This window comes from Notechis scutatus, chromosome 6 (assembly GCF_049901735.1).
Source record: "Notechis scutatus isolate UNSWTSFEM ecotype Mainland chromosome 6, rNotScu1.2, whole genome shotgun sequence".
NCBI lineage: Eukaryota > Metazoa > Chordata > Lepidosauria > Squamata > Elapidae > Notechis > Notechis scutatus.
In genome coordinates, this window is record NC_142014.1 from 7,260,887 (window position 1) to 7,283,349 (window position 22,463).

The following is a 22,463-nucleotide window of genomic DNA, read 5'->3' on the forward strand; positions in this document are numbered from 1 at the left end:
CAAATGTTAATGTACATTAATTTGATATAGAATTTAATTACAATCTATAGACTGCATGTGTATGCATGCAGAAAAGCTATTCCATTGAGGGGGGAAATATTTTTTTCCTTTGACACACCATTTAATGAATTCATTTTTGTGACAAAAGCCAACCTCTTTTTCAACATGCTAGAACATTCTAACTTCATCTGTAAAAAAAAAAAAAGATGTGGCCATTCCATATGGACAAGAATGGTGGTGGTGGGGGGAGCATTTTATTTTAAAATGGAATCTCACATTGGATAATCACACAGTCTGCTGTTGAAATACTGTAAGAGGAAAGAAGGAAAAGGAAAGGATAAATGTAGGAAAGTTCTGGGAGTGAATTCTTAAAGTCTGTGACAAAAATGTAGAAGACACACACACACACAGAGAGAGAGAGAGAGAGAGAGAGAGAGAGAGAGAGAGAGAGAGAGAGAGATCAGTCATGCATGATAACTACAGTCAGACATTTTTAGCCAAGTGAAACTATTATCAACGTTTGCCTCTATGAGAGAAATAGAGTGGTGGTTAAGGCATTGATTGCGAAAAAGGAAGCTCCACTATCAGCCAGAGAAACCCACTGAATAACTTGGGGCCAATTACTTTCCGCCCAATTTCCTTCACAAGGCAGATTCGTAAAAAGAAGATTTCAGTGCGCATGTTTTAGTTTATTTGTAGATGAATCAGAGGATAAAGTGGTATAAATGATACTTGACTTAATGGGAAAAGATGGGACCTAAACTAACATAAATGAGTTCACGTTAATTCTGTTCAGCCATGGAGAATCTATGCACAGTTCACAACATCTTTTGTTTCAGTGGACTTGTCTATAGGAGTACCCTGTGAGTCCAATGGCAATGGATCACTTAATACCTTAATATTGATCAATTACTGCTGATTAGTTGAAATTCAATCAATCCTGGCTTCTTTTCCTCTTTGATGTCCTTTGTTTAATGAATAAATTTCTCTTTGAAAAATTGTTTATTTTCAGAAGCCCACCATTAGTGAAAAACATACCTACCAGTTTAGGCTACGGAGCAGCACTTAATGCAAGCTTACAGGTAAATCATTAAACCATTCATTTCTTTTTATATGCCCACTTCCTTCTGCTTGCATTGTTTCTTGTATAAAAGATAACTCTCTATGTTAATGTTAGTTGGGCATTTAGGGCTTTATTAATAGGTGGTTAATCTCCCAAAGAAGTTGCATTACCTAGCACAGCAAGAAGTACCTGTTCTAATTCTCTTCATTTTGATGTAAAGAAGCAAGAAGGACACCCTGTGGCAAAATCTGGAACATTCCATTTTATTTCAAATACTAGATTGATAGAAGCTTTTGCAAATGCATGTGAATATGCATTAATATTTATCCAGGCTGTCAAGAATGATTTCATATCATAGTGTTAGAGAACATGGTGCTCATAGCAAAAATTTTAAAGTTTAATTGTAAAATATAATTTTCATGCAGAAAAGGCGAATGTCAGAACTCTTTTGGGGGGGGGTTAAGTTCTGGTCATTTTTTACTTTTATACAGGCTGGCACCAGAAACAAAATGTACGCTACATGTTAGGACATAAGATTTAAGATTAGTGCATTTTAAAGGCAGGGTTTAAAGGCAGAAGACATGGTGCATATCAGTGTCAGAACATACTTAGTAGTTCCATCTAGCAGTACTAAGTTTGTGTGCGTATTCTGAGCTTCAGAAAAGAAATAGAACAATTTTTTCTCTATACATTTGTTTACTTGTATGTATCTCAGTATGTATTAAGCACCCTAAGAATGCTATATCATTTCCACACTGCTAGGCTGCACTGGCAGAAAGTAGTTTACCTTTACTTGGTAATCCCGGATTAATAAACAACACATCCAGTGGCTTACTTCAAGCAGTCCATGAAGACCTCAATGGTTCCTTGGAGCACATTGACAGCAATGGAAATAGCAGTCCAGGCTGTTCTCCACAGCCTCACATGTAAGTACTGCTAGCATCTTCCAATATAGAAAAAAATAATAATCAAAAAGTACTGCCTTGCTTAATAATTTGTCCAGAACAGGTAAGAATGTCTGGAAACTGGCCTAGAGAATAAACCAGTGCTTCCCAAAGCTCATTAAATTACCCCCAAATTGGGTAAAAGTGTTTTTTCTTTGCATAATTACACACGAACCCTTTACAAGCACAACAAAGACATTTGAATTGACTTAAAGATTGCCACCTATAAAATACGTTTGAAAATCTCCCAAGGTATTCCTTTTAAGATGAAAACAAGCTGAAATTACCAATGGTAATATGTTGAAGTGACATAAATTTCATTCAGCGATACTGATATTATGATACATATAATCCTCAAGTTACAACCATTCCTTCAGCAACCATTTGAAGTTACAACAGTGCTGAAGAAAATAATTACTCAAACTTCAATAAGTTTTCTGATAAGCAGTTTTATGTAATGAAAGGTTTGGGAAATACTGGAATTGGTGCTGCAGTGCATGCTTAAGATTTCCCTTGGGCAAATGCTTCTTATTCATTGCATGATAATACAACTTGATTTTTTTTTCAAACATTTTTAAATTTGTAAATTAGCAAAAGAATTCAAATCAGAAATACTTTAATTGCATTTTCAGGTCTGTAGTACATGTATGGACTGTTACAGAAATACTATTTTGTTAAAAAAAAATACAATGCAAAGTTCAACCATTACCTCAAGTTTACATAGAAACTAATAAAATATAAGTCATTTGCCTCCTTATAAATCAGTAAATCACTGTAATTACATATTCAACTTTAATTACTGGTGCGTCAGTATTGGCAAGGTTTGTATGTTAAATTTTATGCAAGATTACAATTCCTATTAATATTTAGGAGCTAACTATATCATTAATTACTCTAAAATCTTTCTCCACCATCTTTTTAATGGAACTCAGAGAGTGCTACTATTAAAAATTGATGTATCATGGATTTCAGGAATGTGTATTAAACCCTAAGAAATGTCTTTCCTTAATCACCAGTGTCAAATGTAGCAGTATCCTATTTAGTAAATAGCAAAACACATACCTTGGGGATATTGATTTCCTGATAATTTATATATTAATTAGTGCTATCACATCTAAGCAGACATAGATATACGTTTGCTATAGGATTATTTATTTTTAAATATGCAATTATGTTCATAGTTAACCAATAATAATATTATATTTAAAATATACTCCAATTCTTTTTATTATTTTTTTATCTTTAGCCTACTATGCTCAACAATTATTATATCTGCAATGCTGAAATAATAATTGCAAGCCGCTATATTCTCTATATTTTCAAAGTGTATCGTTTCATTTGCCTTTATAGATTTTAAGTTTTATATTTTGTTTCCTGATTTGCCTTCTTATATAAGTAAATACATTAACATATATATTTTACACTTTTAAGGTGATCTATCTCATTCATTACCATATATTGTATCATCTTGTACAAATAAATAAAATTAGGGTGCACAAAGAATGACGGAGAATGTTAATATGCTTTATTGACTTCCAAACCACTAATTCCCCTCCTCTCCATGGAAGAATTTATGTTTTGGGAGCATCTTTAGATATAGTTAATAATACCAAGGAAGTAATAAAATTTGAAGTAGAAAAAACATGACTACAAGCTCTTGAGAATGACAGTGCTATGAAACAGGTTACATTGAGCCACCAGAGCAAAGTTGTTATATTTTGTGATTTGTACAATCAACCATGCATTCAGTAGCTTGAAGCCTTTTACTTTTAGTAATTCTCTGAGTGTATTAATGTTCTCTTTCTTCCTAAAATATCAAGAAAATAAAAAGGTAATGAGCAAACAGGACTGAAATCATTTGCTTAGTTAATTCACTTATAATGAAGCACAACTATTTATATTTTCATTTTTTTCTGTATAATATTCAGTAAGCATAAGTATGTACAAAGTGATTAGAATGCACTACTGCAGGCTACTTCTGTTGACTACTGGCAGCAATTTGGCAGTTCAATTCTTGCTGGCTCAAGGTTGACTCAGCCTTCCATCCTTCTGAGGTCGATAAAATGTGGACCACATTTGTTGGGAGCAATGTGCTGACTCTGTAAACCACTTAGAGAAGGCCGTAAAGCACTGTGAAGTGGTATATAAGTCTGAGTGCTATTGCTGTTGCTACCATATATGCCCTGTGCAATACACAGTTCTGTATGTTATACAGAAAACTTTTTCCATATTACAGAATTTGAGAGTATGTTTACATCTAAATCCTGCTGTACATTATGCCATTAATTTCCATTCTAGAAATAAACTACTATACAGAAAGAACCAAGTAAACTAAGCATTCAATATGATAGGGAGAGAAGCAGAGGTGGGCTGCTGCCAGTTTGGGAGTACTGGTTGTTAAGATTTTGTGCAGTTCAGTGAACCGGCAAATCCCACCACTGACTGGCCTCGCCCACCCTGCCCCACCCTATCTTGCCTCGCCTGCCTTGGCTGGTGGCTAAAGTCACACCTGGGCCCAGCTACTCTCTGGTTCCTTCGCTCAATCATCCAGATCACGTGGCCTAGCTGATCTCCGTGCCTTGCCCGCTCTTCTCACCGCCGCTGCCCGCAAAGGTAAGGCGCATGGCCAAAGGGCCACTTCGGGGTAGACATGGTGAGGCTCGGCAGCCTTTTGGGTCTGGCTCTCACCATCCTTCCACCCACATACCACCCACTTGCCCTTCGCCTCAAGTCGAGGGATGCACCAGTCCCTGGCTCTGGCCTCCCTGGGGCCTCTGCCTGTATGTCGCCTTCTGCCTCAGGTCAGGGGACATGCCAGTCCCTAGTTCTGGCCTTCCCCAGGGCCTCCACCCACATGCCACCCACTCACCCTTTGCCTCAGGTTGGGGAATGCGCCAGTCTTGGATCTGGCCTTCCCCGGAGATTCCGCCCGCATGCCAGGCCACTGCTGTGAGAACAGTGCAAGCCCCATGAGCTGACAGCAGGGAAGGAAGATCTGCTCTGGGCTTGCTGCACTCAGCCAAAGGACCACCTTGGTGGAGGGGGAAACACATGATGAGGCTCAGCCGCCTTTTGGGGCCAGCTTCGGCTTCCGCAGGGCAGTAGTGGGATTCAATTTTTTTTACTATCGGTTCTGTGGGCGTGGCAGGGGAGGGATACTGTAAAATTTCCAGTCATAGGTGGTATTTGCCGATTCTCTGAACTCAAAATTTCCGCTACTGGTTCTCCAGAACTAGTCAGAACCTGTTGAATACCACCTCTGCTGCAGGGCCTTCCGGGTGTGAGGACTGAGAGAAAATGCCTCCCCTGAAGGCCGCCCACTTGCCCAGCTGCTGGCCGTGTTGGCCTGGAAATGGCATGTCTCCTTCTTGCAGGCTGGATGCAAGACAAGAGGCAGAGCGGAGGTCGAGCAGGCAGAAGCCCAGAGCAGGGTCTGAAAGGCAGCTAAGCCTCGCCGTGTCGTCCCCCCCCCCCCCCCAAGAAGCTTACAGCCGCCACCTCTTTGCCAGGGTGAGAATCCTGCAGCCGCCACCTCTTTGCCGGGGTGAGAATCCTGCAGCTGTCACTTCTTTGCCGGGGTGAGAACCCTCCAGCTGCCAATCTTTGCCAGTGCAAGAATCCTCCAGCTGCCGTTCCCAGCTTGGTTTCGGCCAGCTGCTGCAAATACTTCGCACCACCAAAAAGCGGCAGCTGCAGGCTTATCATGTTAAAAAAGACCGAAGGCCAGTGTCTCGGGGCGAGGTCGTGTGCCCAGCTGCACCACAAAGGCCAGAAGTATCCATGCGCTGTTTCCTGCTGCAAAAACCTTTTTAAAAACCCTGGCTGTCAGGCAGCAAGCCCCAGCAAGAAATGAGGCGTCGGAGAATCACCATTGCTTGTTGCTGCACAAAGGTTCCAGCCACCACTGCTCTGGCCCACCTTGTACGTTAGCCAAATGACAAATCCTTGTCACACTTTCACCTTTTACTTGGCTTTGATGTTCCTTAGATATTCTGTAAACTAAAACAGTATGTGAGGTAAAACAATCTATCATAGATATATTATTCATTCACCAAAGACAGAAGAGAGTTGGTGAAACATTATTCCAGAGTTCGTTTTAGCACACAGTGGTTTGATCACTATTTTCTTAACTCCCGGGGCATTGATCCAGAAAACAATAGTGAACTCTTTTCTGAAGGTGTTCCTATTGCCATGTTAATCTGTATCACTCAGTGCCATATAGAATATTTAACATTCTATTTTATTTTAGCTTCAACCTGTGTATGCATGTTTCCTACAGAAGAAACTGGGAGTTGATAAAATATGTGAGAAAAGAAAGATGGAAAATAAACTGAAAAGATGTGGATTCAAACAATCTTGCTTTGCATACTTGCAATCATTTTTTCCACCTTTTGTATTCAGCTGTTTTTCTCAACCTGTACCTTCTTTACAATTCCAACTTTTAAATCCAATCCTTGCCATTTGATCAGCATAAACATCGGGCTTTTTATGTTTTCAAACTTTTCTTTCTTTAAATTTTATTTCCAAAGAGAAGTGTAATTGTTCTGCTCTTAAGGTCTTTTTGCGGTGCTTCCGTTTGAAACCAGTCTATTGTCAATTGTTCCATATCTGATTATTCCAGTCCCCTACTGTTATGCTTTCACATTACTTACAGTAGGTTATCATTTCAATTCCAATCTCTTTCACTCCCTTGTATTTTAAACTTCATATCATTTCTGTCCTCCTGTCTTTGCATTTTTGTATTTCTGCTTTTTGTCCCATCTCATGATACTTTCTCGGAAGTTTGTTCTAATGTAGAAAGCTCCTTGTCCTTTAGGTGAAATTTGTACATCGGATGTTATAAAATAATTCAAACACTTAGAGTTGTACCAACCTTTGGGAGAATGATTGAAAATATATAATTGAGTCAATGATGATACTGGTGCTTACAGCATTTTTGAAATTCCTCATGCATCGGTACTATTAATCCTACAGAGGTAGTATATGAACAGATTTAAAATGCTGCAGTATTTAATTCTGTAATCTTTAAAGGGCAAGGCAATAATTGAAACACTATCTACAGAGTAATGTGTTGTATATGCTTTCTTGCTCAATTTGGTTTAAGATAGTGGATTGCTATATGCAGGCTTCATAAAATGTTAAAGTTTTGTTTAATGTTTTCTATCATCGGATTTATATGTAGTAGGCTCTGTCTGCCCAAGTGAACATTTAAGTGTTAAGACCACTACCTGCCATTTCAAATTGACAAGCACAATGAACAAACAGGTAACTTTCTGTCTTCTTGATGCATTTACTCTTTAAAGATTGCTCTTAAAGGACTGCATGGTTGCTAAAGTGAGTGAGTCTATTTGTGAAGAGAGGGAACAGAATCTCTGTTTCAGACGTAGAGTACTAGAAAGAAAAATGGTGTGTGTGTGTGTGTGTGTTAAATTAAGATATTTCTTCAACTGTAAAACATATAGTGCATTCAGAAAGTATTGAGACCTCCTTCACTTTTGTCAATTTTGTTATGCTGCAGCCTGATTCTGCAGTTGTTAAAATTCATTTTTTCTCATTAATCTACACTCAGTACCCCATAATGACAAAGTGAAAACAGAATGTTAAAAATGTCTGTAAATTTATTAAAAAGAAAAAACTGAAATATCGCATTGGCATAAGTATTCAAACACTTCACTCAGAACTTTGTTGAAGCACCTTTGGTGGCAATTACAGCCTCGAGTCTTTTTAGGTATGACGTGACAAGCTTTGCACACCTGGATTGGAGGATTTTCTGCCATTCATCCTTGCAAATTCTCTCAAGCTTAGTCAAGTTGAATGGTGATTGTTGGTGGACAGCCATTTTCAGGTCCATCCAGAGATGTTCAATAGGGTTCAAGTCAGGGTTCTGGCTGGGCCACTCGAGGGCATTCACACAGTTGTCCCTAAGCCACTCCTGTGTTGTCTTGGCTGTGTGCTTAGGATCGTTGTCATGTTGGAAAGTGAACCTTCATCCCAGTCTGAGGTCCTGAATGCTGTGGAACAGTTTTTTATTGATAACATCCCTGTACTTTGCTCCGTTCAGCTTTCTCTCAACCCTGATCAGTCTCCCAGTTCCTGCTGCTGAAAAACACCCCCACAGCATGATACTGCCACCTCACTGTTGGGAGGATATTGGGCAGGTGATGAGTGGTGCCTGGTTTTCTCCAGATATAACATTTAGAATTGAGGCCAAACAGTTCAATCTTGGTTTCATCAGACCAGAGTATCTTGTTCCTCACAGTCTGAGAGTCCTTCAGGTGCTTTTTTGCAAACTCCAAGTGGGCTTTCATGTGTTTTGTACTGAGGAGAAGCTTCTGTCTAGCCTCTCTGCCATAAAGCCCAGATCAATAAATTCTGTCCCACCTCCATACAGGAAATGGGAAACAGAATTTATTAAAAAGAAAAAACTGAAGTAGAGCTCAGTCTCTCTAGAGCTCAGTCAGAGTGACCGTTGGGTTCTTAGTCACTTCCCTTACTAATGCCCCTCTTCCCCAATTGCTCAATTTGATTGGGCGACCGTCACGTGGAAGCGTCCTGGTTGTGCCAAACTTCTTCCATTGGAGAATTATGGGGACCACTGTGCTCTTATTAACCTTTATCCTGTTTCTGAGGTCTGCAGGCACTTCCTTTGACCCCATAGCTTTTGCTAGACTACAGTGTGCATTGTCAGCTGTAAGGCCTTCTATTGAAACAAGGTGGGGTACTGAGTGCAGATTAATGAGGGGGAAAAAATGAATTTCAACAACTGTAGAATCAGGCTGCAGCATTGACAAAATGTTGTCCAGATGTATGTATGTTCAGAAATAACATTCTCACTCATTCAACTTCCCAAAATATATTTTCCCATTCTTTTTCAGGTTATATTGTTCCCCTTTTACTTTTCAACTCTAGCCTCTTATATTTTATTTTCCCACTCATAAATCCTCTTGATCTTTTCTAGCTTTATAAGCTGTTACACTCAGCACCCATTGCAACCCTTTATCATTTCCTCTTTACTTGCTTAAATGTTACATGCTTTTGATCAAACCATTGATGTTCTTTTTATATAATATTATAACCTCCATTTGTTACACAATTCTTTCTACTTCCTCTACTTCCTCTTAACAAAAAGATCATTCTAGTGATAGAGTGCCTGCAGCTGTCTTATGCTGAGAAGTGTCAGATCCCCATAGTATGGATTGTTGAAGTTTGCAGGATCCTTGGGGATTTATGAGATCTACAGTATATAGAAGCAAAATACTGTACATGGATGATTTTATTGAAAACTTCATTCCATTCTCTTTTAAATTCTCTACAAATGGATATGTTCATAGGGTAGAGCAGATTTTTTAGATCTTATGTCCGTTCTTTAACTTAGATTCTAACTGCCTGAATATTAATTGTTATTGTTAAGTTTATAATTACTTCTAATGAAAATCTAACAAATTGAAAGACAATTTCATCCAAAAACTCTAAACAACCAACCAAAAACCTAACAACAAGCATTCTATGGAATGTGAACAGATGTTGGTTTAGAAGAGAATGAAATCAAAGATGTAATGACACATGACAATAAAACCACATTGAAATTCCATTAGTGTTCGATTTAGTTATTATATTGTCTGTAATTCATGGATGTAGATCAGAGGTGGTATTTAGCAGGTTCTGACCAGTTCTAGAGAACCGGTAGTGGAAATTTTTTTATATATATAATTTTTTTTAACTTTAAGACAATACATAAAAAAAAAACATAAAACCATCTTCCATTTTGTACACACAGTGTGTCAGTTGGTTTAAAATCCTTTGTGCGATCCTTTCATAATCATTGTTCACAATTTATATCAATCTCACATTGTCAAACCAACATATACCCAACATATTTATCAATTATTAATTATCCTGCTATTTATTCCATCAATAATATATTATGCTGTCATCCAATGGCTATACATGTCTACATTACATCCCATATTGGTCTATTAAACTTCCACAACAAAACTATCCATTCTGTTACCTTACCATGCCTTTTTATCCAACCATTGATAAAACAAATCTCATATCATATAAAATTGCTTGTCTTCTTGTTCTCTAATTTCAAATGTCAGTTTAATCATTTCAGCACAGTCCATAATTTTTTAATAACTTCCTCCTGCATAGGTATTTTGTCATTTTTCCAGTTTTTCCAAATACAATTCTAACTGCTGTTAAAACATTTACAACCAAATATTTCAATTCTTTATTGTATATCTCCGGTATGACTCCCATTAAAAAGAACTCTGGTTTAAAGTCTGTATGTTGTTTTATCATTTTTTCCAACCATGTGTGGATTTTAGTCCAATATTTCTTTGCGTCCGAACATGCCCATCACATATGGTAATATGAACCAGGTATCTGATGACATTTCCAGCATTTATCCAATTTATTCTTAAACATTCTTGCAAGTCTCGTCGGGGGTAGGTGCCACCTGTAAAACATCTTATACAAATTTTCTTTATATGCAGTTGACATTGTCATTTTACAATTTTGGGACCAGAATTTTTGCCATTTTTCTAAATCAATCCCATATTCAAAATTTTTCCCTCAAGCAATCATCGTTTCTTCAAATTGTTCCTCCTCCAATTTAAATTCTAATAGATGTCCATAAAGTTTTTAATTACCTTTTCATCAGTACCCATCAAAATTTTATCTAAATCAGTCAACTTATCATAAATACCTTCTGCTTTAGAGTCTTTATCAAACCTAGATTGTATTTGCAAATATGAAAACCAATTCATTTTTACACCTTGTTCTTCCAATGCTTGCATAGATTTAAGTTCACCCTTTTCTTTCAATATCTCACCATATCTATATTCGTTTCTTTTTATATATTATTGGATAGGAAAAAGCTTCAATAGTTGATATCCATGTTGAAATTTTTAAGTAATATTGTCTTTTTATCTTCTCCCAGTTCAAAAACAATGCCTCACGAATATAATGTCTTCTAAAATACTTCTGTGTTTTGGTTCCCTTACACCAGAGAAAGGCATGCCATCCCAACAGCAAGTCATGGGCTTCTAAAGTCAATAATCTACTGTTCCTTAATGTTATCCATTCCTTTACCCACATCAAACTTGTCGCCTGGTATTCCAGCTTCCAATTGGGCAAGGCAAACCCTCCTCTTAACAGCTTTTACCCTGCCAAATATATTTCAACACAATTCTATTCAAATCTTCAAAAAACTCTTTCCCTAGTCGAATAGGAATTGTCTGGAATAAATATAAAACTCAAGGCAATATATTCATCTTAATTGTAGATATTCTCCCAATCAATGATAGTTGCAGTTTTTCCCATTTTATCAAATCTGTCGCAATCTGCTGTTTGAGTTTAACATAGTTATCTTCTTTCAGGGTACTACATCTTGGTGTAATATGAATCCCTAAATATTTAACCTTGTTCGTGACCTGCATTTTTAAAATTTCTTCCAACTCTTTCTTTCGTCTTGCTAACATATTCTTTGTTAATATCTTTGTTTTGTCTTTATTTATTCTCAAACGTGGTACTTTTCCATATTCTTCTATTTTTTCTGTTAATTTGAGTGCTGTTTCCAATGGGTCTTCTAATATAAATACCAGGTCGTCTGTGAAAGCTTGCAATTTATATTCCTCTTTTTTAATTTTCATTCTTTTTATTTCTCTTTCTTCTCTAATATTCCTATTCAACACTTCCAATGTTAACACAAACAGCAGAGGCGACAATGGACAGCCTTGCCTTGTCCCTTTTCTTATATCTATGGATTCTGTTAATTCTCCATTCACCTTTGCAGTTTGTTCATGGTATATTGTTTCAATGGCTTGGATAATTTTTTTACCAAAGCCCATTTGTATCAATTGCAGTAAAATAAATTGCCAACTCACATTGTCAAAGGCTTTTGCTAGTGGAAATTTTGAGTAGTTCGGAGAACCAACAAATATAAACTCTGACTGGAGATTTTACAGTATCCTTCCCCTGCCACGCCCACCAAGCCATGCCCACAGAACCGGTAGGAAAAAAAAAATGAATCCTACCACTAATGTAGATATTTGTGTACATGTGAGAAAGAGCAGGGAAAGGTGAACAATGTGATTATCAGTTAAATTTTTGGCAGGTGTACTTGTCTCCTGTTAAACAGGCTATTATATAATTCTTGATTCAATTTGCTTTTCAGACATCTAGTATTTTACCAGATTGAACAATTTAAAGTAGATGAATTGAGACTAAGGAGAAGCTTCATCATGAACAGTGAATTTGTGATTTTATTCTCATAAAATGTCTTAAACTCCAGGCTAAATTTAGGGAAGCAAATAACTATAGTGACAATTATGTGTAAGCTTGAATACGGTCAGTCATTCCTAAGTTTAAGATTCAGTTCGGGTATAGTCATTCTGGGACATCAAGTCATAGTTTATTGATCAAGTGGTGACTATTTCCCTTTCATGGACATTGGTTTCATGATATCTCAACTGAGCAACTGTCAGTACAATTTATATTAACCTACAAATTATGTTTGTAGGGCTGCTCTAGCATTCTGATAATTTCTTAATTGGAATGACATGATGGTTTAAGCAGCTAATTAGCACTAAATAAATATGTAAAAAGATAGAAAAGTGAAAGTGGATAAGTTTTGATATGGACGTATTTTTAATTATTTATTTGTATTTTGCCTTTGTTGTTTTTACAAATAGCTCAAGGCGATGTTTTTAAAAGTTCACCTTTTATCCAACATACCTGCCTCTTCCTATTGTCCTCAAAACAAAAATCATCCTGCAAGATGGGTTGGGCTGAGAAGAGTGACTGGCCAAAGGTCACTGGGCTAATTTTCATGGCTAAGGCAGGACTTGAACTCACAATCTCCTGCTTTCTAGCCTAGTACCTTAACCACTAGACCAAACTGGATCTCGGTTTCATGCACTAAAAGTCTACATTTTCCTTCCATGGATTTCAATCTGTTCTGTGTCCTTATATATTCTAATATGTGATGTTAAGCCCTGTACTCCTTTTTTCCAAATTGTTCTTGATTTTTATTTCTATCAGTCCAAGCAGATTTTACATCTATGCATAATCATCTATAAGATATTTGGGTTTTCCAACAATCTCATTAACCTTTTTTGTTTTGTTTTGTTTAATCCCTGAAAAATCTTCAAGGCATCTGACTCTTTCACAGTTTTCCTGCTTCTCTTAAAAGAATTTCAGGTTATCTTTCTTCTTCCCTTGTTTTGTACTGTGTTCAAAGCAGCCTAGAGGCTCCTTTTCTGATTCATCCCCCTAGAGTGAAGAACAAGTGCTTCTACAAAACATGACCTCTTTTAATATGAGGATTGAACATTTCATGACCTTTGTCCAACTACCAAATTAACTACATTGGAAATTTACAAGGGTACTTTTATAAATGAAACTGAAAAAAAAAACACTTTTTTTTCCAATGACAATATTTTTGAGAGCTAACTATCTAAGAGAGTTTAAGATGAAAACTCTAATTACGAACTTCCACTGACATCCCTATTCAGTAGCAAGTAATAATAGTACCTTGTTCATTCCAAATAAATCAAATGTAGAGAATGAAGGTCAAATAGTATATTATATCTCTTGGGACAGATTCTGTTTAGTTGCTTTTTTATCCTGTGTTCCTTCTCATTTCTTGTCTCTTACTGTTTTTTTATAGTCACATAGTTCAATTGGAATAAACAGCTGGTGAAAGCAAATTTCACTCTTACAGTTGTATGTATATCAGAGGTCACCAATCGGTAGTGGGTAATGGGCCGCGGGTTGGACAAGCCTGATGTAGACAATTGATGGTCCGTGAGAAAATTTTGGTGGTCTGCAGTGTACCCATGTCTGCAACAGGGTGATACTGGCGGCAAATGGACTGATGCGCGCAGGGAGGGAAGGTAGCATGCGGGAGATCACGGCATCAGAGCCCTTCCCGAGTTTTCCCTGGCCTGCGAGGGGAGGGTGCGATCTCCCACGCCCTTCCCCTCAGGAGCTGCAAAGCGCTCACTGCCCCTTTGGCAGCTGACAAGCCTTCTCCCACTGTGCTTCTCTTCCTCCTCGCCAGAAGTGCTCACACGCCCAGCAGGAAGGAGGAGGCTTGGCGGGTGCCAGAGGGGTGATGAGCGCTTTGCGGATCCTGATGGGAGGGGTTGAGCCTCCCCCTCGCAACATCTTCACCTGAGGGCATCGCTAGCAACCGCATCCTGCGGCTCAGGAGGTCCACGCTCTTCCCACTGCTGCTCGGCCTCCTTGATACACAGACGCAGGAGGCAACAGCCACGACACGGGTTTGCTCGGGAGACTGCAAGATTGCCCCAACTCCCCGCCAGCCATCTGGTCTTCAGCATGTGGTTCATCGGCCTCCAGACATCAGATTCCCACCACCCAGCACCAGTTCAGAGGTTCCTTTCCCCCCCCCCCACTCCCAGGGACAGAGGGGGGTAAGAGAGAGAGATGGAAAGAGGGTGAAAGGGGGGAGAGAGAGAAGACACAGAGAGAAAGAGAGAAAGGGAGAGGGAAAGAGAGAGAGACAAGACAGAGAGAGAGAAAAAAAGAGAGAGGGAAAGAGAGAGAGATGAGAGATCCCGGTGTTTTGTTTTCTGTGGGAAACGGGTCCAAATGACTCTTTGAGTATTTAAGGTTGCAGAAACAGGCAGCCAAGTTAAGTGCCTGAAGGATCCCCATCCCGTCAGTGGGAGTCCAGGCACTTTAGCAAGCGGCATGCTGGATTCATATTAGTGGTCCACAGGATTTAAAATTATGAATTTGGTGGTCTCTGAAGTCCAAAAGCTTGGAGACCCCTGATGTATATAATATACAATATGTAGATCACCACTGTGAGTAGCTTTTAGGCCAACTATAATGCTTATTGTAAGAACAAAAAGGGTTCAAGAAGTCCAATTTAAAATATAGAAGTCCATAGTTATATATTTTGCTGTATAATATTTGAAATGAGATGTATTTTCAGAATGTATTGACTCTAAAACATCAACATTGGGGGGGACGGGACACAAGCCTGGTTCAGATAATAGCTTGTTGGGTTGATTGTACCTCTGTGCCCATAATTTCTATTCTATCTTCTCCCATTTTCCCACATTGCTGTCTATATCAGAGGTGTCAAACTCAAGGCCCGAGGGCCGGATCGAGCCTGTGGGCTGGATCCGGCCCAGGCACCCATCCTGGAAATAGTAAGGGTCCAGCCTGCATCATTTCTGCCTGGCCCGGCCCCACCTATCCCGGCGGGCATGCAGGTGCGCAGGAGGAGGCAGACACACACATGCCTAGGCCTGACCCATGCCATCCCAACAGGTATGTGTGCTCACAAGAGGCCGCGGGTGCATGCACACATAGGCCTGGACCTATAGAAGATGGAGTGGACCAGATCTGTGCACTCACTTCCTGTGCACACGCATGCCTTCCGGGATGACATGGGCTGTGCAAAGTGACATGCATGCCCACTGGGATGGGATGGGCAGGACCGAAGCGATGCTGGCCAGCCCCTCACCATTTCCAGGATGGCCACCCTTACCAGCCTTTCAGGTGCTTGTGCGTGTGTGGGGGGGGGGAGGTGTCCAGCAGCAGGGACTCTGCAGCTGGCCCTCCAAGAAACAGGCATCGCAGCGGCAGCACTGGCAGTAGGCAGAGGGCGGGGAGGCATGTGCCGCGGACCACTGGAGTGGTTGGGGCAGGGCAGATGGCTGCCCAACGCATCCAGCAGGCCAAACCATGTGCCTCTTCCCTGTTGCCTCTGCCTTAATGCTGCCACTGCAAGAAAAGACAAGGTGAGGAAAGTGTGGAGTGGCTGCTGTCTACTCTGTCCCATCTCCTCTGGCTTGCGGTTGGAGAACAGGTCACTGCTGGTCATCTCCTTGGCCCCCTTGTGAGTCTGCCCTTGCCCTGCAAGTGGAGCACTTTCCCCTCATGCATCCAAAGCACTTTGGCACCACCAAGGCTGCCAACAGCTCATGCAGGTCCATTAGGCTGTTGTCATCGTCGCCCAGAGCACCCAGCCCAAAGGAGGCAAAGTTGGCCAGCTAGAAAGGCTGAGTAGAAGTGGTAAAAGCACGCTCATTCCTAGCAGGCAAAAGGCAGCCACTGCAAGTGGGGAAAGCTTGATCCGTATTAGTGCTAAGGCCATGCAAGTCCAGCCGAGCTCACATGCTTCCCCCCCATCTCTGCTGGGCCTGTGTAACCAGAGTTCCTATGGGGATCTGGCTTTTCCAACTCGTGGTGGCCGTTTTTTGTGGCGAGCGATGGGTTTTTGGCTGTAGCAGCCCTGCCTCACCTCACCTCATCCTGTGGGATGAACCTCTCACTCACCCATCAGAGACCCCAGGATTCTCTCTGCAATCCCGCCTTAAACCCACAGGCCACCTAAACCCACCGCCCACATGAGCTACGTCAAGCGGGCCACATACCCCTGGCCATGCCCAGTTGGTTGTGATCACTCTGGCCACGCCCCTTCCCCTCTCCACGCCCCCTCCCCCAGGCTCGCAGAGGACAACCACAATGCTGATCCGGCCCTCAATAAAATTGAGTTTGACACCCCTGGTCTATATGAAATTGTCTGGTTTGTCAAACAAAATTTGCAGTAATATCCAAATTGGTTTTAATTCTGCCTAGAAATAACTGCTATATTTTGGCTTTAAAGTTCAAGCTTATAGGAAGTGTTTAAACCACAGTCTTCCATTAGAAGTATCTCATCAAACTGTGGTCCTCAACTTACAACAGTTCATTTAGTGACTGTTCAAAGTTACAATAGCGCTAAAAAAATGACCTATGATCTTTTTTTCACACATGTGACCATTGCAGGATCCACTTGGTCACATAATCAAAATTCAGATACTTGGCAACTGATTCATATTTATAACAGTTGCATTATCCTAGGGTAGTTGTGGTCCCTTTTGCGACCTTCTGACCAGCGAAGTCAATGGGGAAGACCAATTCATTTAACAACTATAGTGATTCACTTAACAACTGTGGCAAGAAAGGACATAAAATGGGGCAACATTTACTTAACTGTGTCACATAAATTTTGGGTTGACATGGTTGTAATTTGAGAACAAACTGTATTAAGCTAGAAATGTAAAAGAAGAGATTCAAATCAGCAGGAATATGTGGAGAGTTTTTAAAATTTCTTATTGAATGAATTTTCGTTGTTAGAACTCAATATCTAACATTGTCTGTGTGATTTTAATAAATGTTTTCATTTCCCTTAAGTTTTGAATTATAGATTTTACAAGCTCAATGTTAAGGGTGCCTTAAGTTTTATTTTTCTTATTTAAAACCATAACATCATCAGGCACTCTGTTTATGCAGAAATTTGGATCATCATTAACTGAACACATTTTACATGTTTATTTACTTTTAACAGCAACAATGTAGTGGACCTTATCTGAAAGAAGCATGCATGTTGAACATTGTTCAAAATAGTATCCGTTGCTTATTCAAGTAGAGAATTAAAATCTCTCACCCAGCTATCAGGAGAATTTTGTAAACAGAAATATCCCTGTATTCATGCATCCATTACTTGTACATATGAGGGTGCCAGTTGTTCTTAATGTCCACTGCTAGATTGGATCACAAGAGCTGGATCAGTATACATTTTTGTTCAGTCCCCAAGGGGTGGGTTTCAAATTCAGAATGTAGCTACTATGTTTTAACATCAAGGGAATCTAATTCTGTTTCATATCCAGTCTGTGTATTGATCAGAAAGGAAATATATATAGTGCTTTTCTTAGCTCAAGCATTGTAGCTTGGGGATTCCTCTGTAATGATCGTGTTATATCCCATTTTTCTTTCCATAGTTATTTGCATTCCTGGAAACTCTGAGAAACATCTAGAAAGTTTACAAAAACAATGGGTTGGCTTGAATTTCCCTTCCTGCTTTTTCGTCAATTCTTCAGGAATGTTTAAAACTAGAAATATTAAAATGGTGTTCAGGGGTTGAAAATTGGGCTTGGGAGCGCTCCTGAATTCAGTAGGATTCTAGTATTTTGCCTATAAAACTGTAAACTATATATGAGCTTTGAGACTCATGTTGGAATTCATCTTCAGGGAACTTTTCTCTACTGGAATGTGTGCTAATTCTGTGTGTTGTATGTATGTGTGCCTTCCTATTGGTTGATTGATGTGTTGGTGACTGGAGATTGGCTATGGTTTGCTTGTGCTGTCAAGCCCTTGGCTCCTAAAGTAATTGATAAGCTGATGGTAAATCAGCACTCCTTCAATCATTTCCCTGGCTATGTTCAAATAATTCCCCCTCCCCCCACCTTATTATCTATATGTTATGAATACAGTGTAATATTCATCGATATTATTTTAGACTGTACGTATTTTGTCATTTTAGCTATCTGCTACTGTTCATGTTGGAGCTGAAATTTCACTGTTTTATCAACTTTAGAAATACTTAATCATAATTGAGGCCACAGTCAAGAGGAATATGCGTACACACTTTTTAAAACAGTTTCTATTTCATAATCTGACAAATGCAATTCTAAAGCTACACTTCAAACAAGTATGCTAAAAAATACAAACTTACTCGAAGTACTAGAGATTACTTGCTTAATAGCACCATGTTCCATAAAACGGAATAATTTGCAGAATCTTTCTATCACTTAACTTGATTGTTGGGTGCGTGATACAGAAACAGGTTCAACTCTGGTTTAGAGAAAGACTATTGAGAAAAAGCAGACACATTTGGATAATTTATTTAATTTAGTAACTGTATTCAGTTTTTAAAATTTATATCAGTCTGTATTATGATACGTGGATTAGGAGTGTTTTGCTTATTTATTTCTTTAGCAAAGCATTCAACAAGGCAGACACTTGAACACTGGTCCCTAACTAACAAAATGAAATTCAGTGTAGAGAAAAAAGTGAAGTCTCACACTTAGGCAAGAAAAACCAAAAGTACACATATAGATTGGAAGAAACCAGGCTTAAGAGCAGCAACTGCGAGAGGGATCTTGCAGTCTTAGTGGACAACCAATTACAGATGAGCCAACAGGGTGTGTCAGCAGCCAAAATAGCCAATGCAATCCTAAATTGCATTAACAGAGGCATTCAATCAAGATTATATGAGGTACTAATACCACTCTTATAAAGCCTTAGTAAGACCACACCTAGAATACTGCATCCAGTTTTGTCACCACACTTTAAAAAAGATGTTAAGACTCTAGAAAGTGTGCAGAGAAGAGCAACAAAGATGATTAGGAAACTGGAGGCTAAAGTATATTGAGAACGGTTACAGGAACTGGGCATGGCTAATCTAGTGAAGAAAAGGACTAAGGGAGACATGAGAGCAGTCTTCCAATATTTGAGGGGCTGCCCCAGAGAGGAAAGGCTCAGTCTATTTTCCAAAGCACCTGAAGGCCAGACAAGGAATAATGGATGGAAACTTATCAGGGAGAGATTCAACCTAGAAATAAGAAGAGACTGGACTGCCATTTGTCAGTAATGTGTAGGGTCTCCTGCTTGGGATTGGACTAGATGACCTACAGAAGGGTGTCAAACTGGATTTCTTGGAGGGCCAGATCAGTATTGTAGTTCTCTGCGGGGCGGCGGGGGGTTGAGACAGGACAGATGCCTCCTGCAACACCCTGCCCACCAAAACAGGCCCTCCCCCCCCCAGTTTTCAGTCTGGACAGCCTCCTGCAGCACCCTGCTGAACTTCTGATAACTTCATGAATTCATCAATATAATTTTCTTGGCATCAGAAAAAGAAATAGTTTGCAATGTCTCCATCTGGGAGGATTCATAATCTCATAACTGTAGAAAACGAAGTGAAACCATATGCATTACTTGAATGAATGATAAAGAATTAAATATATTTTGGCAAAAACTTCAAACAGCTAGCAAAAAAAAAAAAAGACTTCTACATCCTGTGAACATTCTGGTTTTTTTCTACAGACTTTAACCAAATACTTTTAACACAATTTTAATTATTATGTTCTTATCTTGTGTCTCTTAAGCCAGGCTTAATGAAAACAGTATAAAATTTACATTTTGTAGGCACCTAAAATATTCATTGTTTGGCCAAATATATTTATTTTTTTCTTTAATTAAAGTGTATACATTAATAATACAAATAGAGGTGCTGGTGAGATTGATTCAAGGACTTGTAAAAGAATTGTGTTTACTTTCAGTAAGCAAGAAGTTTGGAGTTAGTTGTTTGGATAGATTAGCTAAAAGTAAAAAACCCTGATCAATCTGTTTAATACTTAAGAAATTAGGAAAGTTAAATGTTGTTGGCACCAACCAAGGAACAAATGATGTCTACCAAACCATTGAAGTAATCAGATCTGCTTTAAAAGTACACCATTTGCCTGTTTTGTTCAGTGTTGTCGGTATGCTGAAGGAGCTTTTGTATGTAAAATATGGGTTATCTCATTTGCACTTTTCTTTCATTCTTTATACATCATTAGAAATATTTCTGGTTTTAGAAAAACCTGTGAGTTTTGCCATAATGAACTAAATAAAAACCATGTCATTATATTTATTTATTTGATTGATTTGATTTGAATTGATTTGTCAATCGCTTACAAGATAATAGGTAAAAGAATAAACATGAGTACGAATACAGGAAATAGATACGGATAAATGGGGACAACAGGACAGGGACGGTAGGCACGATTGTGCACTTATGCACGCCCTTTACGGACCTCTTAGGAATGGGGTGAGGTCAATAGTAGATAGTTTAAGGGTAAAGGAGTGGGGGTTTGAGGATGTAACAACAGAGTCAGATTATGCATTCCAGACATTGACCACTCTGTTGCTGAAGTCATACTTTCTGCAATCAAGTTTGAAGTGGTTTACATTGTGTTTGTATCTGCTGTGTGCTCTTGTTGTAGTTGAAACTGAAGTAGTCATTGACTGGTAGGACATTGTAGCAGATAATTTTGTGTACTACGCTTAAATCCAACCGTAAGCATACTTCTAGGTTGTTCAACCCCAAAATTTCAAGCCTGGTGATATAGGGTATTCTGTTACGAGTAGAGGTGCGTAGTACTCTTCATGTAAAATACTTCTGGACTCTCTCAATTGTATTAATGTCTGATATACAGTGCGCATTCCAGACAGATGAGCTGTATTCGAATATTGGTCTAGCAAAGGTTTTGTATGCCCTATAAGCAATTCAGTATTACTGGAGGAGAAGCTTCGTAAGATTAGATTTACAACTCTTAATGCCTTTTTGGCAATGCTGTTGCAGTGAGCTCTGGTGCTTAGGTCATTTGATACAAGTACTCCAAGGTCCTTGTCAGAGTGAGGGTCGTCAACGAAGACATATCCACCTAGTTTGTATTTGGTGTACTGATTTTTTTCATATTTCATAGAGCAGGGGCCACTGCAGAAAAAGCTCATCTTCTGCTCCTTGCCAGCCAACTTTTTTTGGCTGACAGGATCTTCAGCATCCTCATTCTGCTTGACCCCATTGGATGGATAGAGACTCTTGAAATAATGAAATACCTCAGGTACCCCAGTCCCAAGTCATGTAGGGCTTTAAAGACAACCACCCACACTTTGAATTGCAGCCAGAAACACACCTGTAAACACTACAGTTCATGCAAGAGTGGTGTTACAAGGGCTGTGTATCTGGCTCCATTTAACACCTATAGGCTGCATTCTGCACCAGTTCTGAATAGTCTTCAGGGGCAACCCCATGTAGAGTGTATTAGAGTAGTCTAACCTGGAAGTTACAAGAACATGAATTACTGTGAGCAGGGTCAGGATTAGGGTTTATCCTGTGATATATGGAATTGTGACACAAATTCATATTCAGTACATTGCTGAAATGTTGTAAACCTAGAAAATACAGTGGAACCTTGGGTTGGGAACACTTCTGACCACGACCAAATTGGGTGACAACCAAAAATTTTGGAAAATTTTTGCATCTAGTTGCAAACATATCTTTGGGTGGTGATCAAACACAGCTGTGGTGATTTTCCCTGTTGCGGCGATTTCCCCTTCCATGCCATTTTTTTTGTCCGTGCATGCACAGTCAGTCTTGAGCTAATTGGGTTGCGGCCGAAGTCCTGGAATAGATTACGGTCGTGACCCGAGGTTCCACTGTAATTTCATTTAAGCATGACAATGAATAACCTTTTATACATAAGAAATTTGACCCATCCATGTGCTGATGACCATATTGTTTCCATAAAAATGAACTGGTAGAATGAGCTGCTTTCTGAGCAAGCTAGTAAGGTGTGTAAACTTCAGAAATGATTGAACATTAAAAAAAAGCAAATCAAATTGCTTTCATACTTTATTTCATTTAATTATATGGTATGTAGCTAAGGAGCTACTTTGAACATCATGAAGGAGCTAATTTATAATAAGGAAGTTCATTTAGCTTAGTCTAAATGACAGCGAGTTTCTATAGAGTTTTAGTCATCCACACTGGGAGTGCTCAGAATTTCTATTATGGTTCAAAGACGTTTTTTAAATCGAACTTC

At 39.2% G+C, this 22,463-nt stretch overlaps 1 protein-coding gene across 5 annotated transcripts in view; it reads left to right on the plus strand.

Moving 5' to 3' along the window:
- Positions 1–22,463, plus strand: part of FOXP2 (forkhead box P2) — a 658,430-nt gene that overhangs the window by 624,567 nt on the left and 11,400 nt on the right. For all 5 annotated transcript variants that reach the window (XM_087969290.1, XM_087969289.1, XM_087969291.1 and 2 more), the window contains 2 exons: positions 1,013–1,082; positions 1,826–1,989. In XM_087969290.1, the coding sequence (XP_087825416.1) occupies positions 1,013–1,082; positions 1,826–1,989 (234 nt within the window). The remainder of the gene's footprint in view (positions 1–1,012; positions 1,083–1,825; positions 1,990–22,463) is intronic.